At 42.8% G+C, this 23,969-nt stretch overlaps 1 protein-coding gene across 1 annotated transcript in view; it reads left to right on the forward strand.

Moving 5' to 3' along the window:
* Positions 1 to 17,356, forward strand: part of LOC120267349 — a gene marked incomplete at its 3' end in the record, with an annotated part of 38,134 nt that extends 20,778 nt beyond the window's left edge. Inside the window, 3 exon segments of the mRNA XM_039275001.1 lie at positions 15,044 to 15,525; positions 15,640 to 16,351; positions 16,667 to 17,356. Coding sequence (XP_039130935.1) covers positions 15,044 to 15,525; positions 15,640 to 16,351; positions 16,667 to 17,356 — 1,884 coding nt within the window.
* Positions 17,357 to 23,969: the final 6,613 nt, after the last annotated feature.

Consider the following 23,969-nt stretch of genomic DNA (forward strand, 5'->3'; position numbering starts at 1 on the left):
TGAATAGTGCCGACACTATCAAAATGAGCATAAGAGCGGTCGAACTCAAATGAAGCAAGCACCTCTAAAGTGAGAGAGCGGATAGCAGGGTTATGAATATTCAATAACTTGTGCCAACTATCGACCAATAATAGTTTCTCGACCTCATCAGCCATGTCATCTGCTAGTTGCACCTTCCTGAGTGACCAAACATCTGGGATTCGCGTTTGACCAAACTTAAGCTTCGGTAACCGCTCAAACCGAGGTCGATGCTCAGGAAGTGTGAATTCCATGACTTCCGGCTCAGGGGCAGGCCCTCTAGGATGTTTAGCAACTGCCATCTTCGATCTCGTGGCCATACCTGCATGTATTAGAAAAAGAAAATCAATCAATTTCATTCAAACTGCAGGAAAATAACAACACACGGCCGTGTGGAAATCCCACACGCCCATGCACTTTCACGGGGCGTGGAAAACACACGGCCCTTGTAGACATTCTTCCAGCTACACCCCCATCTCACTCCCATATCTTCTCAAAAACAAATCATAACCATTTTAGTAAGAAACTGATGTGCATTATCTATTTAAATCGCAGGTAATCAGCTAGACTCAATGGAAGTTGGTGACGATAGGAAACAAAGGCTTACCGATGAGTTGAAGCTAAAACCTCTACAATCCGCACAATGCATAATCAATCGATTCAAAAACAACAATAGGAGGATAAGAGAATGTCAAAAAATGTTCTTTGAGCGGCTTAGGGTTAGCTGAGGAACAAGGTGTGACCAATGTATTGGGAGAGCAGACCGTCTTTTAATTCCTGGAGATCCACACGGGCGTGCGGGAATCACCCACGCCCGTGTGCCCTCAAACAAAGGTCTCACAGTGGCAGACGCACGCCCCTGTGGCTTTGCTGGATATCCGAGAAACTATCCTAAGCGCTCCACACACCCATGCGGAAATTACGCACGGGCATGGACATTCACAAGCTCAACTCACAGGGGCAAGCGCACGCCCCTGTGTCTTCTCGGGATTGAGAGGACTTATCTGCAGAGATTTGCACGGGCATGCGGAAATTACCCACACCCATGCGATTTTCACAGGGTCGCCCACAGGGGCGAGTTCACGCCCCTGTGTGCTCTCGGGAAAATCTGACAAACTCTGCAGGAAATCACACGCTCGTGTGGAAATTACGCACGGACGTGGAGATTCACAAGCTCAACTCACAGGGGCAGCCCCACGCCCCTGTTCTTTCTCTGGATGAGCTTGCAATACAAATCCACGGGCATGCGGAAATTCCACACGCCGGTGCGTTTTCACTGGATGCCTTAGAAAAACCTGCAAGCTCTGCAGAAAATTTCTAAACATGTTTACACACTCAGAGCCTGCCGTAGTATGTAAATTTTACCAGTGAAAAACATGGCCTAAACCCCAAAAGACACAACTTCACCAATTCTGCATGAAAACACACGATGAATACACCAAGCCCACAAGAAAAACTCAGCAAAAGCATCTAAAAATCAAGACACCAACCCTTATTTATTGCAAACAACTAAACTAGAAAATAAGAAATAGTAAACACTTGGGTTGCCTCGCAAGAAGCGCTTGTTTAACGTCACTAAGCTTGATGTACCTTGCCTTACCTCACGGGGGTTCGTGGAGGAAAAATACTTCTCTATTGTCACTCCAAATCTCTCCGCCATAGTATGGTTTCAGCCTATGTCCATTCACCTTGAATGTGCGCTTCTCCGGATGGTTAATCTCAATGGCTCCATGAGGTGAAACTTCGGTTACAGTATATGGACCAGACCACCTTGATTTGAGTTTCCCCAGAAATAAATGTAGATGAGAGTTCAATAGTAACACCTGATCGCCTACTTTGAAGTCATTCGGAATCTTAATATGCTTGTCATGCCACTTTCGAATTCTTTCCTTATATATCATTGCATTCTCATATGCCTTCATCCTCCATTCGTCTAACTCATTGAGATGTAATATTCGTTGCTTTCCGGATTTGCGCAAGTCGAAATTCATCACTTTAATTGCCCAATATGCTTTGTGCTCAAATTCCACCAGTAAATGGCAAGATTTTCCATACACTAAATTATAGGGAGTGGTCCCTATTGGGGTTTTGTATGCTGTTTTATGAGCCCAAAGTGTGTCATCTAACCTTTTCGGACCAATCTTGTTTCCCTTGTTCCACTGATTTGGTTCATATTATCTTGAGCTCTCTATTTGTAACCTCCACTTGCCCACTCGTTTGCGGATGGTAAGGAGTAGCAAGATGATGATGAACTCCATAACGCTCTAACACTTTTGCCAATTGTGTATTACAAAATGGTTCCCCGATCGCTAATGATAATTCTTGGACTTCCAAATCTAGTAAATAACTTCTTCAAAAACTTCACCACAGTTCTTGCATCATTAGTTGAAAGAGCCTGGGCTTCCACCCACTTGGAAACATAATCAACTACTACCAGAATGTATTGATTGCCATAGGACTTTGGAAACGGTCCCATGAAATACATCAAATACCTCACAAAATTGCATGGGATTTTGAGGCATCTCGTCCCTTCGTGATAAATTTCCAGCTCTTTGACAACTAGCACATCGTAAAACCAATTGATAAACATCTTGGAATAAGGTTGGACAATAGAACCCAGTGGCTAAAACCTTCTCTGCAGTTCGACTTGAAGCATAATGCCCCCCCTGGGCCTGAATGACAATGCGCAATGATGTTCCAACCTTCCTCCCTAGAAACGCACCTTCGCACCACCTGATCTGCACAAATACGGAACATGTAAGGATCTTCCCAGAAAAAATTCATAAGGTCACTAAAAAATTTCTTCTTCTGTTGAAAGCTTAAACCCTGCTTCAATACCCTTCCTGACAGATAATTCGCAAAATCTGCGAACCATGGAATATCTTTTAATTCTGATTCCTGAACCGCATACAGATGCTCTTCAGGGAAGAAATCATTAATTTCCTTTCTTGCCGGTTCTTGCCCCTCACAATCTTCTAATCTCGACAGATTATCTGCAACCACATTCTCTGTCCCCTTTTTATCTTTAATTTCCATGTCAAATTCTTGCAACAACAATATCCCCCGAATCAATCTCGGCTTCGCATCTGCCTTGTTCATGAGACAACGGAGTGCAGAGTGATCTGTGAATACTGTGACATTAGATAGGATGAGATATGGTCTGAATTTATCAAAAGCAAACACTACTGCTAATAACTCCTTTTCAGTAGTGGTGTAATTCTCTTGTGCACTTGTGAGAGTCTTGCTAGCATAATAGATCGGTTGAAATTGCTTACTTCTCCTTTGACCCAAGACCGCTCCTACTGCATAATCACTAGCATCACACATTACTTCGAACGGCTCATCCCACTTTGGTGTTGTCAGGATTGGTGCTTGCACTAACTTTTCTTTCAGCACATTAAATGCATTCAGACAGTCATTTCTGAAATCAAAAGGGGTATCCTTCTCCAAGAGTTTGGTCAACGGTTGGGAGATCTTCGAAAAGTCCTTAATGAACCTTCTGTAAAAACCTGCATGCCCCAAGAAACTGCGGATCCCTTTCGCATTCGTAGGTGGAGGAAGCTTTTCAATTATCTCAATCTTCACCTTATCCACCTCCATACCTGCCTGGGAAATCTTATGTCCATGGACAATGCCTTCTTGCACCAAAAAGTGACACTTCTCCCAGTTGAGGATGAGTTTTGTCTCTTCACATCTCACTAATACTCTTTCCAGATTATTTAAGCAAGCATCGAAAGAGTCCCCAAACACTGAAAAATCATCCATGAAAACTTCCATAATATCTTTGAGAAAGTCATCAAAAATGGTATTCATGCAGCGCTGGAATGTTGTAGGGGCGTTACACAACCCGAAAGGCATTCTTCTATAAGCAAAAGTACCATAAGGGCAAGTAAATGTGGTTTTCTCCTGATCTTCTCGGGCTATTGGGATTTGAAAATATCCCGACATGCCATCAAGGAAGCAGTAGAACTGATGCCCCGCTAGTCGTTCCAACATTTGGTCAATAAATGGCAAAGGAAAGTGATCTTTCTGAGTGACGTCATTCAGTCTTCTATAGTCAATGCAAACTCGCCAACCAGTAACTGTCCTAGTTGGGATTAACTCATTATTTTCATTCTTTACTACTGTCATTCCTCCTTTTTTCGGGACAACTTGGGTCGGGCTCACCCACTTGATGTCGGATTGGGATAGATGATTCTTGCATCCAAAAGTTTTATTACCTCCGCCTTGACAACCTCCTTCATGTTCGGGTTCAATCATCGTTGAGGTTGGATCACAGATTTGTAGTCATCCTCCATTAGGATCTTATGAGTGCAGAATGATGGGTTTATACCCTTAATGTCGGAGATCTTCCATGCAATAGCTGATTTGTGCTTTTTCAACATGCTAACAAGCTTATCCTTCTGCTTTGCAGACAAGTTTGAAGCTACAATCACAAGGAGTTTAGAGTCCTCCATTAAGAACGCATATTCCAAATGTGTTGGAAGAGTTTTAAGCTCAAGTTCTGGTGGTTCAACAATTGATGGCCGCAAGCTGCCCTCCTTCAATCTATCAATCTCCTCGAAATCATTTGCCTCATGTTCACAGTTATTCTCCTCTTCTTCCACCTGGGTACCTATTTCTTCAAAATCTACAACGGATATCAATGTGTCCATTCCACAAAGTTCCGCTTTTGAAATAGCAACTCCCACTGAAAAGAGTTCTTGCCTTTGGTCTTGATAGGAAGAATCAAACTGAGCAAGGATTCTTTCTACACTTTCCTCCAACTGATCACTCATTGACACCGACGTGGATCTCTCAAACTGCTTTATCACATTATCTAGTTCACAGTTCTGCCCTTCAACCCTGGCGACATACTCTTCAACTAATTCTTCTACTAGCTGTTGAGTGGTATACTACTCATGAAGAGAATAACACGATATGTCATGCAATGCATTTGTTTGAACTTTCTGCTCCACGTTTTCAACCATTCTCGTAATAGTGTCAAATGACTTGAACATGTTAATCATTTTCTGAAATCAAAAAGAAATAAAGAAAAGTCAGAACAATGATAGAATAAGAAGATATGAAACAGAATGTATGGTGAAATAGCTAAGAAAACAAAGTGCAAAGTATCTCTAAACTCCTACTCCCCGGCAACGGCGCCAAAAACTTGACAAGGTCCCCTTGCGTATATCCCGCAAGTGCACGGGTTTGTCGAAGTAATAATCCCGGATGAGCGAGTATCGAATTCACAGGGAGTAGGGAATAAAAACACTTAATCCGCTTCTTAGCTATGTGAAAAATCAATAGTGATAAATGTGACAATGATTCAATTCTCAAAAGTAAAATCAACAAGTAAGAGAGCAAGAGTAAAGGAGAAGGTAAGACAATCGATAAAGATGGGATACTCGGATAATGCTCTGCCTAGGACGATCGCTTCAAGTGCAAGAACCCTCTATTATGCTTCCTTATCAATGCAATAGTGAGTTGTGGAAATCCTTCATTACATAGTCCCAAATCTAAGGTCAACTATGCCTAACTCTATACATGTCCCGGAGGAGAAAACGAATAATCTCAACACCTCGCACTCGCATAGTGTTGCAATGAGCACTAGGGATTACAAGTGATAAATCTATTCCTAATTATAGACCTAACCCTTTGGTCCATGTGGAATGTCCCTAACCACGATTAAGCCCTAGATACTAAGATCACCTCAACGCTTCACTCCGTTGCACTCGCAACTAAGCCCCAGCGGAGGGTCATCCCTTAGACCATTTACTCTATTATGGCCACAAAGAACTCGAGGAACAGAGGTAGAATCTATCACGTCGGAGGGGAAAGGGGACGCTCCTATACCTCTCGAGTCACCTTCTCAACCCTCTCCAACCTAGCTATGTCTAACACTCGTGGTGTGTCACTCACTCACAAGGTTACCAACAAGAACTCTCAAACCTAGTGTCACTCTAGGGGAAATGTTCATACAATCAAGCATTCAAGGTTGGTACTCACAATAAACATCAATTAATTGAAAGCATAATAAAGAGATTCAATGAAATGAATACATCCTAGGGTTCACAAATACCCAAGTACCCACTAAGGGTTTAGCTCTCCATGGAGCTAAATACAATCAAAGAAATAGAATGTAAAAGCAATGAATCCATAGAAAAACCCCCTACATGGTTGTGTCGATGGTCTTGTGGAGAGTCCTCTACTCGTCGCAAGGGATCCTTTGTCCGGCTTAGGATACACCGCGCCGGATCGGTGCCGACGAAAGCTCTCCCAATAACCTTCTTCCAAATGATGGGCGATATCGGAGCTGTAGAACCTCTCCAGAACCCTAGCCAATATCCCTCAAAACCCTAGCTGAAGCCCTCTCTCAAGTTGGGTAAAAGATGGAGAAAAGAATGCTAAAATCAGGGCTGAATCGGCTTAAAATAGGGCTGTAGTCGGGCGACTACACGGGCCTATGGCTTTTTCACACGCCCATGTGGAATTTCCACTCGAGCGTGGATAATTTCCACACGCCCATGTGGATTCTCTGAATTCCTGTTTTCTCGGCCGAATGTAAACAGTGCTGCTACAGTACCTTCCTATATTGCTCTGCTATAGTATCCAGCCTGAATAGCTTCCCGAATCCATACTTTCATCGGGGTAACGCAAACGGGCACACGTTCACGTCATGGATCACTTACTTCTTCAATGATAGACAAGTTGGTGGAGCTCTTGTTCTATGTGCATAAGTAGGAATGCTCGAGTGTGACTACCCTTATGCCCCTCCAAATGGATGTGCCAACTAGAATACGAGGAGGTTGGCACACACTCTAGCATCTCACACCCGACCTATGTCTTCGCGTTTGAACCTTAGTAAGATTTCCTCTAAAATCGGTGCATTACGATCCACATTGGCTTCTTTCCTTCATACTCGGCCTCACAACCCTACCTGCACGAAAGTAACATAAAAACACACATATTAGTGTAAAAACCCGAGAAATGTAATGCTCAACATAAGGAATGAATGCTTCGCATTCATATCGCACAAGCACTTATCATTTATCTTGTATCCCTATGAGCTTGAACAAAGTTTATCTTCATTGTAGGGATGCCTAACACAAAATGGCTTACCTCCAAGTGCCCAAGAACCACCAGGCCCTCCTCTACACCCGATGAGAACGTCTTCAAGTTATCCCATCATCGGGAGAGATATGATCGACTGAAAACAAAACCATTTGGAACATTGTGCTACCTTGAGTGGGGACTTGTGGAGAACCTTGCGATTGCAAGTCAAGTAAGGGAATGGCTATCAAAAAATTGTTGGGACAAGCTTTTTGGCATAAACGAGCCAACCTTTCGTCAATTAACCTTGGAGGTTTCGAGTACATTTGAGGCACAACAAGATGGAGATTCCGTGTGGAATAGGAAAATTATCACCATCCATTTTCAAGCTTTTGGAAGGAAGCGTACTATGCATCACTTGGATTTTGCCAAGTACTTGGGGATCTATGATGATGAGTTTATCAACTCCATGCCTGGTAAACATCTTCAGCTTGATTTCCCAAGTGAAGTGGGTAGAAGCAACTATTGGGTGAATTTGGCGGGTGATGATCAAACTCGAAAGGCCTCACGCATGATTGACCCGACACATAGATTCATTCATGCTTTGATTACTCGATCTATTTGGGACCGGGCCGATAGCATGGGGGTTGTCACTTGATCGCTTCTCGCAAGTGTATGAGATCGCAAAGTAATACCCCTCGTGCGAGCACGAGGGTGTCGTATTCCCAAGGGCCCAAGAAGCTACTCTTACTTCCTCTTTGCTATGTTGTTTAACCTCCAAGTTTGAATGTGATAGTGATAAAACAATTAAACAAGTAAAATGCAAATAAAATGCTAACAATGAAGGGAAGATACGGGGGATAATAAAGGGAAGAAAGCGGTCGCAGATGAGGATCCTCTCAGGGGCTACTAAAGTGTGCAGGATGCCAGAAATAACATGCAAATGGCTAGTTGGACCGAGAAAACCCTAGATTAGGTCAACCCGATGGTCACGGCAATTGACCCCTAATCCGGTATGAGTATTGGATACGGAATCTCTTCCGCCCAAATCCTCCTACGATTGCAATGGGAAAGGTGGTTTTCTCAAGTTAGGGTTAGAATAAAAGCTAATACTTAACCCTAGAATTGGAGGGGTATAAATACCCGATGGTCATGGCGTATTTATACGCGTTTCCCTTCCAAGCTTGGTGAGTCTAACACTAGGGCAATGGTCATGCAACCTAGCATTACCTAAGAATTGATACACCGAGTTCTCATGCATACCAAAGCATTCAAATATACCAAGCAAGGATCACAAACAAGCCAAAATACAATAGAAAGAACCAAGCATCCATACAAACACAAGTTCACCCCCAAGGTTCACCTAAATCCGGTGACCTTGGGGTTTAGTTGTTCATAGTCAACAAATACAACAAGAAATCCATGCAAACAACCAAACAAAACATAAGAAACACTCCCTCAAAGAATGAAGGCCGGAGAAGCTTCCAAAGACACCACACAAGAGATGGCTTCCCTTTTCTTCAACCTCCTCTACACAAGCCGTAGGAGTAGATCCTGCCCAAAATCGCGCTCTCCTCATCGAATCCTCAGTGGAAATGCCCTCAAAACCTTACTTCTAGCTCAGATTTGGTGTGGTGGTGGTGAGCTCCAAGAAGAAGGCCTCCTCTCTCAAAAGAAACCCTAACAATGCTTATAAAGGGATGAACTCGGGCTTCCTTGTGGGTGGCCTCACACTCACAATACTGCCCGCAAGGATGGTGATAATACTACCTGTAAGGAAATCCAGACTTAGAGTTTTTCTGAAATTTTCATGTTCCGTGCTGTTACAGTGCATGTACAGTGCCGGGGTCCAAAAATGACATTTTTGATGTCGATTTCTTCTTACATTCCGTCGTTGAGCTCACTTAGGCTTCTTTTATGCCTGAAACATGAAATAAAAAGATTAAACCATAAAAAAGGCATCAAGTTCTCAATAAAATACAATAAACATACGCATCAGTACGTACAAAATATGTACATTTAGACGTTTATCATCACTCAAGCCGATATTTACACAATGTATGGCATCTTCGAGCGATGCCCTGCTCACATTGGCCACCTTGTTGCCGATGCATTTCTTCACCAAGGCTCGTATACGCGATTGGGAGCTATATTTATTGGGCCCTATGTGACTAGATTGATCCGTGGCATGGGTTTATTTGAGCAGAAGCGAGGCATGACCACTGTAGGAGGTACAACACCCCTCGGACCGGCCCACATATGGGCGATAGGCTTGGTGGTCGCACGTGGTAGACCCACACGTCACCAGGCCACTAGTGAGTCTAGTCAGCGACAGACAGAGCACACAGAGTTAGACCCTGAGGGCGCACCTACTCATACCCCCGGCGCTACATCTTTACCTGACTTCTACATGAGACTGAGGGGGATTGAGGGAGAGGTTCAGGCTGTGCGTCAGGAGCAGCATGAGATTCGTGGCCAGCTTCACCAGATCATTGAGGGATAGCGCCGGCTCGAGGCAGATCTTCACCGTTTCCTCACCTCCTACTATAGTTCATCCTCGCACACTGTGGCCACTTCTTCTACCGCCATGCTACCATCACCAGCACCAGATTGTGATGAGTAGCAGCTTATTGGAGGTTGGACACCTATTGTTTACTTTTGCTTGCTTTGTTTTGTATTTTTGTATTTTGTTGAGTTGGCATGGTTCTACCCTACCGACTTGTGTTGTCGAACTTTAGTTTATTTTTATCTTTGTGTTTTGTTGACTACTCTTTAGTTTCTTCCTTGTGCTTGTATTTTTAAATCTTTGTGGAATGATGATGTCCCCTTTTTGCCTCGCAGGGCATTGAGGGAATTTGGTGAGCTTTTCTGGTTTTAATGGAGGTCGGACGAGACATGTATTGGTCACCACACATTTTCTCGAGTCCTACCTCACGACGAGTACAAGTTAAACTGAGGAGTTCATTTTCACCCTCCTCTATTATTTTCATTGCTTCATCTTGCATGTTTTTCATGATTAGTGTACATTGAGGGCAATGTACAACACTAAATGTGGGGATGGGTGTATTTCATGTATTAGGATCATTTGCTACATGCTAGTGTTACCTATGATGGCTTTGTTCATTCTTGTAAGATTCTTTTAGCTTGGACTAATGATTGATGTGAGTTACTTGTTTCCATGCTTTATTGAATCCTGTTTTACCTCTAGTATTGTCATGTGCACTGAATTTTTTGTCGATGCCCTGGGAATAGCCAATGTGACTACTCTCTAAGTCTCTTGTATGCGTAACACACTACTTTGAGTACTTATCCTTAGAACACTAAGTTCTTAACTTCAATGGACTCTTGAGAACTTCTAAGTCTTGTTGAGCTAATCCTAGTTTTGTGGCATGTAGTGTACTCTGAAGATGTGATCTAGGGTGAATGTAAAAAAAAAAAAAGAGTCTATGTCAGTATTCTTCTGCTATTGAAGCATGAATGCATCTATGTGGACTGTAATCGAGTAGTTGGGTACCTCTTGTGCCTAACCAGCATGTGCACCCTCCATAAAGATTTCAAAATGATTTTCTTGCAGTCTACGTTAGTCAGACTCGGGGGAAAAAAAGAAATGAATGAGGAAATGAAAATAAAACCTAGTGATCTTTTTGAGTACCTACCAAAGGTTTTGAGTAGAAAGTGGACTTAGTTTTAAGGTATTGAATTATAAGAATCTTATTTGGCCATTGAAGTAGCACTTAGTAGTTTAAGACATAGTATTCTTTGTATGTTGAGTGATTAGCATCTAGAGCTGTACTGATTGAAGTCCTTAGGCTAGACCAGATTAGGGCAAATGAGATATAAGATTCACTTACACGACACAGACATATAAGGGGTGAGACATGATATTTTTATTATGCTTATTGACTATGACTCAACATCTATGTATCATTGTCCATTGCTTTTGTAGTCATATATACTTGATGCTAGAGGTAATGCATTTAGACACTTCTCAGTCTCTTTATCTTTCATGAGTTGATTGCTTGGGGACAAGCAATGCTTAAGTGTGGAGATATTTGATAAGTGTCTAAATGTAGATGTTTTCATGTATACATCTTATTCACTTTGCATGTATTTTGTGAGGTTTGATGCCCGTTTTTCACTTAATCATCTACTATTTGCTTTGTAGGGCATAAGGAAGCCATGGAGAACAAGAAGATATCATTTGTGCGAAAAGAGAAGAAAACAGGAATTTCATACTATCCCCATACTACCCAGTATGGGGGGCCGTATGCCCTGTAGCAGTGGAATGATTCAGAGTGTCTACCCAATTTCCATACTACCCAGTATATGGGGCCATATGGAGGACATATGCACCTCGTATGGAACGTGAATCTAGGGTTTTTGAGAGCTATACGACCCCCATACGACCCGTATAACCCGGGGGGTATATATACTGACTTTTAGGGCAGAAAAGAGACTTTTGGATAGACTTTTTGCTGGGCATATTTTGGGGAGACACTTGAGAGGCTTGTGGCAACCTTAGGGAGGAGAAGAAGGGCAAGGAAGCTAGAAGATCATCCAAGCCCAAGGTCCAAGACTCTCAAGGCAAGAAGGCAACTTCATTCAAGGGGAGATCTACCACGATTTGAAGGAAGGAGATCCGAGGCAAGAGGAAGCATCATTGGGCACTCCTTTGGCGGGGGAAGCGTCATTCGGCATATTCTTCAACTCCTCCTCCACCATTTCATCTAGGGAGTGTCATTTATGCTTTTGTTTCATGTTTTGCTTGTTTGTATTGCTTGTTGTGGGATGATGACACACTAGACCCCCAAGGCCACCGGGTCTTGGTGAACCTTGGGGGGTTTTATTATGTATGTTGGATGATAACTTGTTAATTCCATGTTTGGGTAATTTTGAGATTTAATCCATTGTTTTCAAGCTAAGTGCTACACTAAGGAGAAATCCATAGCTCTTTTATGAGTGATGCATGTAGATGTGACTTGCTCGCATGTATTAGATCATGAATGGATTTGAAGGGGATACTTGTATCATCACTCCGAGAAATCGGGTGTTTGGTAGCCCTCCATGTAGGTTTAATCCGAAGAAGAGTAGGTTTACTCCTAAGTAAGATTTCCACATACTTAATGCAATCGTAGGGATATGGATTTGGGAGAAATTCCTATCAATGTTCGTATGGGATTAGGGTTCAATCGCCGAGAATTTGGGGTTGTTCTAATCTTGGAATCTCATGGTCCATTTTACCCTTGCATCTTTAGATCATCATCCATGTTGCATGATAACCCCTCAAGGGGATCCACATCCATAGGCCTTTGCATTTCATTGATTCTCTTGCTTGCTCATTGCTTGTTCTCTCTAATTTGTTGGAAAATATCGTTTTAGCTTTAATTACATTTAGTAGAGTAAAATCCATCGCTTGAGATCTTAGGCTAGATAATAGCTCAAGAAGGAGTAATAGGAGATCCTTCGCCCCGTGGAATACGATCCTCGTGTCTTCACATGAGGTATTACTTGGCGATCCCGTACACTTGCGGGGAATCAATCATAACCACACGGCCGTGGATAATTTTCACACAGCCGTGTGGATCTCTACAGAAGAGCTCTGATAAGTGCTTGTGCGATATGAATGCGAAGTGTTCATTCCTTATGTTGAGCATTACGTTTCTCAGGTTTTTACATTAATATGTGTGTTTTTATGTTACTTTTATACAGGCAGGGTTGTGAGGCCAAGTATGAAGGAAATAGGCCAATGTGGATCATAATGCACTTATTTTGGAGGAGATCTCACTAAGGTTCAAACGCGAAGACATAGGTCAGGTGTGAGATGCTAGAGTGTGTGCCAACCTCCTTGTATTCAAGTGAGCACATTCATTTGGAGGGGCACAAAGGCAGTCACACTCGAGCATTCTTATTTATGCATAAAAGAACAAGAGATCCACGAACGTGTACATCATTGAAGAAGCAAGTGATTCACGACGTAAACGTGTGCCCGTTTGCGTTACACCAATGAAAGTATGGAATTCGGGAGTATTTCCGGCAGAGTACTGTAGCAAAATAATGTAACAATTACTGTAGATGCCCGGCGGAGAAATCAGAGAAACAGAGAATCCACACGGGCGTGTGGAAATTATCCACGCCGTGTGGAAATTCCACAGGGGCGTGTGACATCATACACGCCCGTGCAGTCGCCCGATTCCAGCCCTATTTAAAGCTGATTCCAGCCCCGATTTCAGTATTCTTTTCTCCATCTTTTCCCCAACTTGAGAGAGGGCTTCAGCTAGGGTTTTGAGGGGTATTAGCCAAGGTTTTGGAGAGGTTCTACGGCTCCGACATCGTGATTCCATTAGGAAGAAGATTGGTAGGGGAGCTTCGATCGAGGCGTATCCTATATCGGATGAAGTAATCCTTGGACGACGAGTAGAGGACTAAATTGTGGCTTGGGACCTTCCTCTTGGACCAAAGGGTTAGGTCTAAATCTAGGAAGAGATTTATCACTTGGAATCCCTAGAGCTCATTGCAACTCTATGCGAGTGCAAGATGTTGAGATTGTTCGATTTCTCCTCCGGGACATGTATAGAGTTAGGCATAGTTGACATTAGATTTGGGACTATGTATGTAAGGATTTCCACGACTCACCATTGCATTGATTAGGAAGCATAATAGAGAGTTCTTGCACTTGAAGCGATTATCCTAGCTGAAGCATCATCCGAGTACCCCATCTTTATCGATTGCCTTGCCTCCTCCTTACTTTTGCTCTCTTACTTGTTGCTTTTAATCGTTGAGAATTGAATCATCATCACACTTATCATTGTTGATACTCCACATAGCTAAGAATTGAATTAAGTGTCTTTACTCCCTACTTCCTGTGGATTCGATCCCGCTCACCCGGGATTATTACTTCGACAAACCCGTGCACTTGCGGGATATAAGCAAAGGGGACCTTGTCAAGTTTTTGGCACCGTTACCGGGGAGTTAGGCGTTTAGAGATACTTTGCACATTGTTTTCTTAGCTATTTCACTACACGTTCTATTTCATATCTTCTTATTCCATCATTGCTCTAATCTTTCCTTATTTCTTTTTGTTGCAGAAAATGATTAACATGTTTGAATCATTTGACACTATCATGAGAATGGTCGAACATGTAGAGCAAAAAGTTCAAACAGTAGCATGGAATGATACATCGTGTTATTCCTATCATGGACAATGTACAACTCAACAACCTTTGGAAGAGTCAGTTGAAGAGTACATCACCAGGATTCAAGGGCAAAGCTATGAGTTAGATAGTGTGATAAAGCAGTTTGAGGAATCCACGTCAGTGTCAATGAATGACCAATTTGATGACAGTATAGAAAGAATCCTTGCTAGGTTTGAGTCTTCTTATCAAGATCAGAGGCAAGAACTCTTTTCAGTTGGTGTTACTATCTCAAATTTGGAATTCTGTGAAATGGACAAGTTGACATCCATTGCAGGCTGTAAAGAAATAGATATCCAGGTGGATAAGGAAGAAAGTAAATGTGAACATGAGGCGAATGATTTCGAGGAGATTGATAAATTGAAGGAGGGTAGCTTGCGGCCATCAATTGTCGAACCATCAGAACTTGAACTTAAAACTCTTCCAGAACATTTGGAATATGCATTTCTAAAGGAAGACTCTAAACTCCCCGTAATCGTGGCGTCGAACTTATTTGCGGAGCAAAAGGATAAGCTTGTTAGCATGTTGAAAAAGCACAAATCGGCTATCGCATGGAAGATTTCCAACATTAAGGGTATAAACCAATCATTCTGCACTCATAAGATCTAATGGAGGATGATTATAAATCTGTAATCCAATCTCAGCGAAGATTGAACCCGAATATGAAGGAGGTTGTTAAGGCGGAGGTAATAAAACTTTTAGATGCAGGGATCATCTACCCCATATCCGACAGCAAGTGGGTGAGTCCGACCCAAGTTGTCCCGAAGAAAGGAGGAATAACAGTAGTGAGGAATGAGAAGAATGAGTTAATCCCCACGAGGACAGTGACTGGTTGGGGAGTCTGCATTGATTATAGAAGACTAAATCATGTCACTCGGAAAGATCACTTCCCTTTGCCCTTCATTGACCAAATGTTGGAGAGATTAGCAAGACATCATTTCTATTGTTTCCTTGATGGCATGTCTGGATACTTTCAAATTCCGATAGCCCCAGAAGATCAGGAGAAAACCACATTTACTTGCCCTTATGGTACCTTTGCTTATAGAAGAATGCCTTTCGGGTTGTGTAATGCCCCTGCAACATTTCAGCGTTGCATGACGGCCATTTTTGATGATTTTCTCGAAGATATTATGGAAGTTTTCATGGATGACTTTTCAGTGTTCAGGGACTCTTTTGATGCTTGCTTAAACAATTTGGAAAGAGTATTAGTGAAATGTGAAGAGATGAATCTCGTCCTTAACTGGGAGAAGTATCACTTTATGGTGCAAGAAGGCATTGTTCTTGGAAATAAGATTTCTCAGGCATGTATGGAGGTGGATAAGGCGAAGATTGAGATAATTGACAAACTTCCACCACCTACGAATGTAAAAGGGATCCGCAGTTTCTTGGGTCATGCGGGTTTTTACAGAAGGTTTATTAAGAACTTTTCAAAAATCTCACAACCGTTGACCAAACTTCTGGAAAAGGATACCCCTTTTGACTTCGGGAATGACTGTTTGAATGCATTCAATGTATTGAAAGAGAAGTTAGTGCAAGCACCAATCCTGACAACACCGAAGTGGGATGAGCCATTTGAAGTCATGTGTGATGCGAGTGATTATGCAGTGGGAGCTGTTTTCGGGCAGAGAAGAAATAAGCAATTTCAACCGATTTATTATGCTAGCAAGACCCTCACAAGTGCACAAGAGAATTACACCACTACTGAAAAGGAATTATTAGCAGTAGTGTATGCTTGTGATAAATTCAGACCATATCTCAACCTATCTAATGTCACCGTGTTCACAGATCATTCTGCACTCCGTTATCTCATGAACAAGGCAGATGCGAAGCCGAGATTGATTCGGTGGATATTGTTATTGCAAGAATTCGATATGGAAATCAAAGATAAAAAGGGGACAAAGAATGTGGTTGCCGATCATTTATCGAGATTAGAAGGTTGCGAGGGGCAAGAACCGACAAGCAAGGAAGTTAATGATTTCTTCCCCGAAGAACACTTGTATGCGGTACAGGAATCAGAATCGGAAGATACCCCCTGGTTTGCGGATTTTGCAAATTATCTGTCAGGAAAGGTATTGAAGCGGGGCTCAAGCTTTCAACAGAAGAAGAAATTTTTCAGTGATCTAAAGAATTTCTTCTGGGAAGATCCGTACCTGTTCAGTATTTGCGCAGATTAGGTGGTGCGAATGTGTGTTTCTAGGGGGGAAGGGTGGAACATCATTGCACATTGTCACTCAAGCCTAGTGGGGGGGCACTATGCGTCAAGTCGAACTGCAGAGAAGGTTCTAGCTGCTGGGTTCTACTGGCCAACTTTATTCAAAGATGTTCATCAATTCGCTTTATGATGTGATAGTTGTCAAAGGGCTGGAAACTTATCACGAAGGGATGAGGTGCCTCAAAATCCTATGCAATTTTACGAGGTATTTGATGTATGGGGAATTAATTTCATGGGACCATTTCCAAAGTCCAATGGCAATCAATACATTTTGGTAGAAGTTGACTATGTTTCCAAGTGGGTGGAAGCCCAGGCTCTTCCAACTAATGATTCAAGAACTGTGGTAAATTTTCTTAAGAAGTTATTCGCTCGATTCGGAACTCCAAGAATTATCATTAGCGATCGGGGAACACACTTTTGTAACACACAATTAGAGAAAGTGTTAAAGCGTTATGGAGTTCATCATCACCTTGCGACACCTTACCATCCACAAACGAGTGGGCAAGTGGAGGTTACAAATAGAGAGCTCAAGAGAATCTTGACCAAAATAGTGGATCAAGGTAAACGAGATTGGTCTGAAAGGTTGGACGACACACTTGGGGCTCATAGAACAACATACAAAACACCAATAGGGACCACTCCTTATAATTTGGTGTATGGAAAATCTTGCCATTTACCGGTGGAGTTAGAGCACAAAGCATATTGGGCAATTAAATTGATGAATTTTGACTTGTGCAAATCTGGAGAGCAATGAATATTACATCTCAATGAGCTTGATGAATTGAGGATGAAGGCATATGAGAATGCAAGGATATATAAGGAAAGAATTCGGAAGTGGCATGACAAGCATATTAAAATCCCAAAAGACTTCAAAGTCGGCGATCAGGTGCTACTATTCAATTCCCGTCTACGTTTATTCCTGGGGAAACTTAAATCAAGATGGTCTGGTCCGTATATCGTAACCGAAGTTTCACCTCATGGAGCCATTGAGATTAATCATTCAGAGAAGGGCACATTCAAGGTGAATGGACATAGGCTGAAACCATACCATGGCGGAGAGATTTGTAGTGATAATAGAGAAGTATTTTTCCTCCATGAACCCCCGTGAGGTAAGAAAGATACGTCAAGCTTAGTGACGTTAAACAAGCGCTTCTTGGGAGGCAACCCAAGTGTTTACTTTTTTTGTACCTTTTAGTTTAGTTTGTTTGCATGAATAAATTGTTAAGTGTTGGTGTTTCAATTTTTGAGTGCTTGTGCTGCGATTTTATTGTGGGTTTTTAAAAGAATTCATTGTATATTTTGTTGAGAATTGGCGAAGTCTGGTCGTTTGAGTTCTATTTTGTGTTTTTATCTGGTATATCTTACACAATAGGGCAGGCTCTGAGTGTGTAAACATGTTCAGACTAGTTCTGCAGAGCCTGCAAGTTTTTCTAAGTCATCCAGAGAAAACACACGGGCGTGTGGAAATTCCACACGCCCGTGGGTGTGTACTGTGAACTCTTCCAGAGAGGGCACAGGGGCGTACGGCTGCCCCTGTTGACGACCATGTGACTGGCGCACGCCCATGGGTAATTTCCACACGGGCGTGTGCCTTCCTGCAGAGTTAGGCAGATTTTCCCGAGAACACACAGGGGCGTGGACTCGCCCATGTGGGTGACCTCGTGAACCACACACGGGCGTGGGTCATTTCCACACGCCCGTGCGAATCTCTGCAGGTTGCTTTCTCCATCCCGAGAAAACACAGGGGCGTGCGGCTGCCCCCTTTGAGTTCGGCATGTGAATGTCAACGCCCGTGTGGAAATTCCGCATGGGCGTGTATAATTTTTCTCGGATATCTAGTAAGGCCACAGGGGCATGCGTCCGCCCCTGTGAACCTGTTATTTGAGAGCGCACGGGCGTGGACGACTCCCGCACGCCCGTGTGGATCCTCAGGATTTAAAGGACCATCCGCTCTCCTAATACAAGAGTCACACCCTTCTCCTCAAATAACCCTAAAACACCCAAAGAGCATTTTTTCTGACATTCATGTCCCCTGCTACTATCGTCTTTTAGTCGATTGATAGAACATTGTGTGGATTGTAGGAGTGTTTACGTGCAGTTCATTGGTAAGCCTTGATTTCCTCTCTTCTTCGATTTCGTTGGATTCTAACTGATTGTCTGCGATTGAAATGGTTAATACGCATCATTTTCTTGCTAAAACTGATTATAATTTGTTTCTAAGACGATATGGAAGTGGAATAGAGAGGTGGCATGGAGATTGGCTACAAGGGGCGTGCGGTTTCCACGCCCCATGGAAGCGCACGGGCGTGCGGAATTTCTGCATGACTGTGTGTTCTCATTTTTCTGCAGTCTGAATGGACCTGATGGATTTTCCTTTTCTAATACATGCAGGCATGGCTACCAAATCAAATAAAACAGTTGCTAAGCGGCCTCGAAAGCCTGCCCCTGAACCGGAAGTTATGGGATTCACACTACCGGCGCATCAAGCTCGATTTGAGCGGTTAGAGAAGCTTAAGTTTGGTCAAACGCGAATCCCAGATATTGAGTTACTCAGGAAGGTACAACTAGCAGATGATATGGCTGACAAGGCCGAGAAATTATTATTGGTTGGTAATTGGCACAAGTTACTGAACATTCGTGACCCTGCTATCCGCACACTTACTTTGGATGTGCTTGCTTCATTTGAGTTCGACCGCTCTTATGCTCATGTCGATAGTGTTGACGCAATTCAGTTTAGAGCTTTTGGGCAGCATCATAGTATGAGTGTCACACAGTTTTCCACTAGACTTGGTCTATATAATAACGAATATACTGAAACTGAGGAGTATGAGAAACTTCCAATAGACATGACGGGTTTATCTCCCATTAAGGCGTATTCATTATTATGTGGAAAGGGGCGTTATGAACCAGGAGTGTCTAAGGCTTCATGTTTATCTCGACCTAGTTACAGATATCTTCACGCCATCATAAGCAGGTCAGTAAATGGGTGTGGTGATAGTACGTGAGTCATCAACAAGCAAGAGCTTATGTACTTGTACTCCATGGTTCAGAACGAACAGGTTGACAAGTTCCCCTTGCTTATATCCCGCAAGTGCACGGGCTTGTCGAAGTAATAATCCCGGGTGAGCGGGGTCGAATCCACAGGGAGTAGGGAGTGAAAATACTTAATTTGATTCTTATCTATGTGGAATATCAATAGTGATAAGTGTGAAATTGATTTAATTCTCAACAATAAAAACAACAAGTGAAAGAGCAAAAGTAAGAAGAGGGTAAGGCAATCGATAAAGAATGGGGTACTCGGATAATGCTTCACCTAGGATGATCACTTCAAGTGCAAGAACTCTCTATTATGCTTCCTAATCAATGCAATGGTGAGTCATTGATATCCTTACATACATAGTCCCAAATCTAAGGTCAACTATGCCTAACTCTATACATGTCCTGGAGGAGAAATCGAACAATCTCAACACCTCGCACTCGCATAGAGTTGCAATGAGCTCTAGGGATTCCAAGTGATAAATCTCTTCCTAAATATAGACCTACCCCTTTGGTCCAGATGGAAGGTCCCTAGCCACAATTAAGCCCTAGATACTAAGATCCTCTCAACGCTTCACTCCATTGCACGCGCAACTAGGCCCCAGTGGAGGTTCATCCCTTAGACCATTCACTCCATTATGGCTGCAAAGAACTCGAGGAACGGAGATAGAATCTATCACGTCGGAGGGGAAAGGGGACGCTCATGTACCTCTCGACTCACCCTCTCAACCCTCTCCAACCTAGCTTTGTCTAACGCTAGTGGTGTGTCACTCACTCACAAGGTTACCAACAAGAACTCTCAACCCTAGTGTCACTCTAGGGGAAATGTTCATACAATCAAGCATTCAAGGTTGGAACTCACAATAAACATCAATTTATTGAAAGCATAATAAAGAAGTTCAATGAAACGAATACATCCTAGGGTTCACAATCATCCAAGTACCCACTAGGGGTTTAGCTCTCCATGGAGCTTAATACAATCAAAGAAATCGAATGTAAAAGCAATGAATCCATAAAGAAACCCCCTTGATGATTGTGTCGATGGTCTTGTGGAGAGTCCTCTACTCGTCGTCCAAAGATTCCTTCGTCCGGTATATGATACGCCTCGATCGAAGCTCCCCTACCACCTTCTTCCTAATGGAATCACGATGTCGGAGCCGTAGAACTTCCCCAAAACCTTGGCCAATACCCCTTGAAACCCTAGCCGAAATCCTCTCACAAGTTGGGGAAAAGATGGAGAAAAGAATACAAAAATCGGGGCTGAATCGGCTTTAAATAGGGCTGGAATCGGGCAACTCCACGGGCGTGGATGATACACGCGCCCGTGCGGAATTTCCACACGGGCGTAGATAATTTCCACAGGCCCATGTGGATTCTCTGTTTCTCTGGTTTCTCGGCAGGCTGTGAACAGTGTTGCTACAGTGATTGCTATAGTGCTCTGCTACAGTCTTCGACCTGATTAACTTCCCAATTCCATTCTTTCATCGGGGTAACACAAACGGGCACATATTCACGTCGTGAATCACTTGCTTCTTCAATGATGTACATGTTGGCGGGGCATTCCGACTTATATGCATAAGTCGGAATGCTCGAGCGTGACTGCCTTTGTGCCCCTCCAAATAGATGTGCTCACTCGAATGCGAGGAGGTTGGCACACACTCTAGCATCTCACACCTGACCTATGTCTTCGCGTTTGAACCTTAACAAGATCTCCTCCAAAATAGGTGCATTATGATCCACATTGGCCCATTTCCTTCATACTCGGCCTCACAACCCTACCTGCATAAAAGTAACATAAAAACACACATATTAATGTAGAAAACTGAGGAAAGTAATGCTCAACATAAGGAATGAACGCTTCGCATTCATATCGCACAAGCACTTATCACCGGTCCATCTGGGACACATTTTAGGAGAGTATTTGAAGCATCAAGGACAATATCCTCGATTGGGTGTCATTTTCTCGGGTCCATATATTACCAGACTCATTGTGGGGATGGGTTTGTGAGACAAAATCAGCGGAACTGAGAAAGCGATAATACCAGCACCACTTAGGTTAGAGACCATGAGTCTCATGGGGTTGACCCGAAAATATTCAAATAGTGTCTATGTGCTGAACATACCATTCGGAGATGAAGCTGGGGCATCTCAGTCTGCCCCCGAGCTACAACCAACACCGATGGAGACCGAGACACCTCCCGCGGCAGTGGAACCACCCCCTGTGCGTACAGTTCCACCATTTCGAGCCCATGATCATTTTGAAAGGCTCGAGAGTGTCGTGGGAGTGGTACGGACAGAGGTGGCTGAAGCTCGAGCAGAGATCGCCGAGATTAGGGCTACGCAGGCCACTCAGTACACAGAGTTCATGGCACGTTTCAACATATTACAGCAGATCTTAGAGCGAGACGCTGCCTCATCATTTGTCCTGCAGCCGAGGACTCTTCAGGCATCATCAGTACCTCCAGCACCTCCATCCTCGACCCCAGTACCAGAGGACCCACTATATGCTTCCACTTCAGCAGCAGCAACAGCGGAACCCGAGAGCGCCTTCGACACTTGACCTTTCTTTTACTTTCATGCATTTTACTTTATCTTATTTTCTTGTTTTTAGACTTGTTCACTCAGAAAGGATTTTCCTTATGAGTTTATGTTATTTTGCATTATCGAGTTGTATTCATTGCTTCATCTTTTATACACTCGAGTTATTTTTGTTTTTCTTGAGCTTCACTGAACCCTCTCGTGTATGCGTGCAGATGGTCTTGTCTTCTTGGAAATTGAGACTTAGTCATGGGCACGGGCAAGGTGCTTTGGCACTTAGCCGTGCGAGCTTCACAACCCGTTGGAACACTACTCCCAATGAATTAGCTTCATCAAACACAACACTAGGACTTAGGGGAGTATTGTTTTGATTGCTTCTCCCACATCTATTTTTTTTTAATGATATATTTTGAGTGAGCTTGCATGTGTACATTGAGGACAATGTACAACTTAAGTGTGGGGGGGAGTTTCATAGTGCACACATCTTTTCTATTGTTCTTGATTGTTATATGCTCACATAGCCAATGGCGGTTCACCTTTGTTGCAATGGTTGTATTCTTGAGTTTAGGAGAATTTCTAACATTGAATGGTTTCATGCTCTAGTTCTTGCTTGAATTTCTAGGAATTTTTGCCCGATTTGCACTTAGTGCACTACTCACTCTTTGAACTCTATTGGAAACTCTTGTTCGATGTTAAAGGGACTAGTTAGGTTTATTTTCTTGTGCTAATTCAAAAAAAAAATGAAAAGAAGGAACAAAATAGTTTTATTGTTTATTTGTATTTGTTGGGTGGAAAGAGCTACCACCTATAAAGTATGAAGCTACTCTCACAAGTCGGATACTAGTTATGCCCTAATGAGAGAAAGAGCTATCTCATAGGATGAGTGAAAGCTACCACTCGGGTAGAAAGATCTACCACCTCGAAAGTGTGAAAGCCACCTTAGCGGCCGCTTGGGAAAGGGCTACCTTAGAGGATGTGTGAAGCTACTATCATTTTTTGAAATGTTTGTTGTTTTCTTGTTGTAGATAAATAAGTCCCTTGCACTTAGAACTTTGAGGAGTATAACTTGGGGTGTTTTGAGTGAGTTCACACACTTACACGAAATTCGGGTTTGTTATCCTTTTTTATTCAAGTTTTTAGCTAGAGCATTGATTTTTTTCGTATTTAGTCTTAAAATTTTCCTTACTTATAGAATGCTATCTTTGTATACTTTGGTGAACCTAAGGCCAAGCACTTTCAACATTTTCTTCATTGATGCACAGAATGTTTTAATGTTTGCTTGAGCACAAGCAAAAGCTTAAGTGTGGGGGAGTTTGATAAGTGCTTGTGCGATATGAATGTGAAGCGTTCATTCCTTATGTTGAGCATTACTTTTCTCAGGTTTTTACATTAATATGTGTGTTTTTATGTTACTTTTATGCAGGTAGGATTGTGAGACCGAGTATGAAGGAAATAGGCCAATGTGGATCATAATGCACCTATTTTGGAGGAGATCTTGCTAAGGTTCAAACGCGAAGACATAGGTCAGGTGTGAGATGCTAGAGTGTGTGCCAACCTCCTCGTATTCGAGTGAGCACATTCATTTGGAGGGGCACAAAGGCAGTCACACTCGAGCATTCTGATTTATGCATATAAGAACAAGAGATCCACCAACGTGTACATCATTGAAGAAGCAAGTGATTCACGACGTAAACGTGTGCTCGTTTGCGTTACCCCAATGAAAGTATGGAATTCGGGAGTATTTTCGGTAGAGTATTGTAGCAAGTACTGTAGCAAAACACTATAGCAAGTACTGTAATAGCCCAGCCGAGAAATCAGAGAAATAGAGAATCCACACAGGCGTGTGGAAATTATCCACGCCCGTGTGGAAATTCCACAGGGGCGTGTGACATCATACACGCCCGTGCAGTCCCCCGATTTTAGCCCCGATTTCAGTATTC

The sequence above is a fragment of the Dioscorea cayenensis genome, chromosome 8, assembly GCF_009730915.1.
Source record: "Dioscorea cayenensis subsp. rotundata cultivar TDr96_F1 chromosome 8, TDr96_F1_v2_PseudoChromosome.rev07_lg8_w22 25.fasta, whole genome shotgun sequence".
In the NCBI taxonomy this organism is placed as follows: domain Eukaryota; kingdom Viridiplantae; phylum Streptophyta; class Magnoliopsida; order Dioscoreales; family Dioscoreaceae; genus Dioscorea; species Dioscorea cayenensis.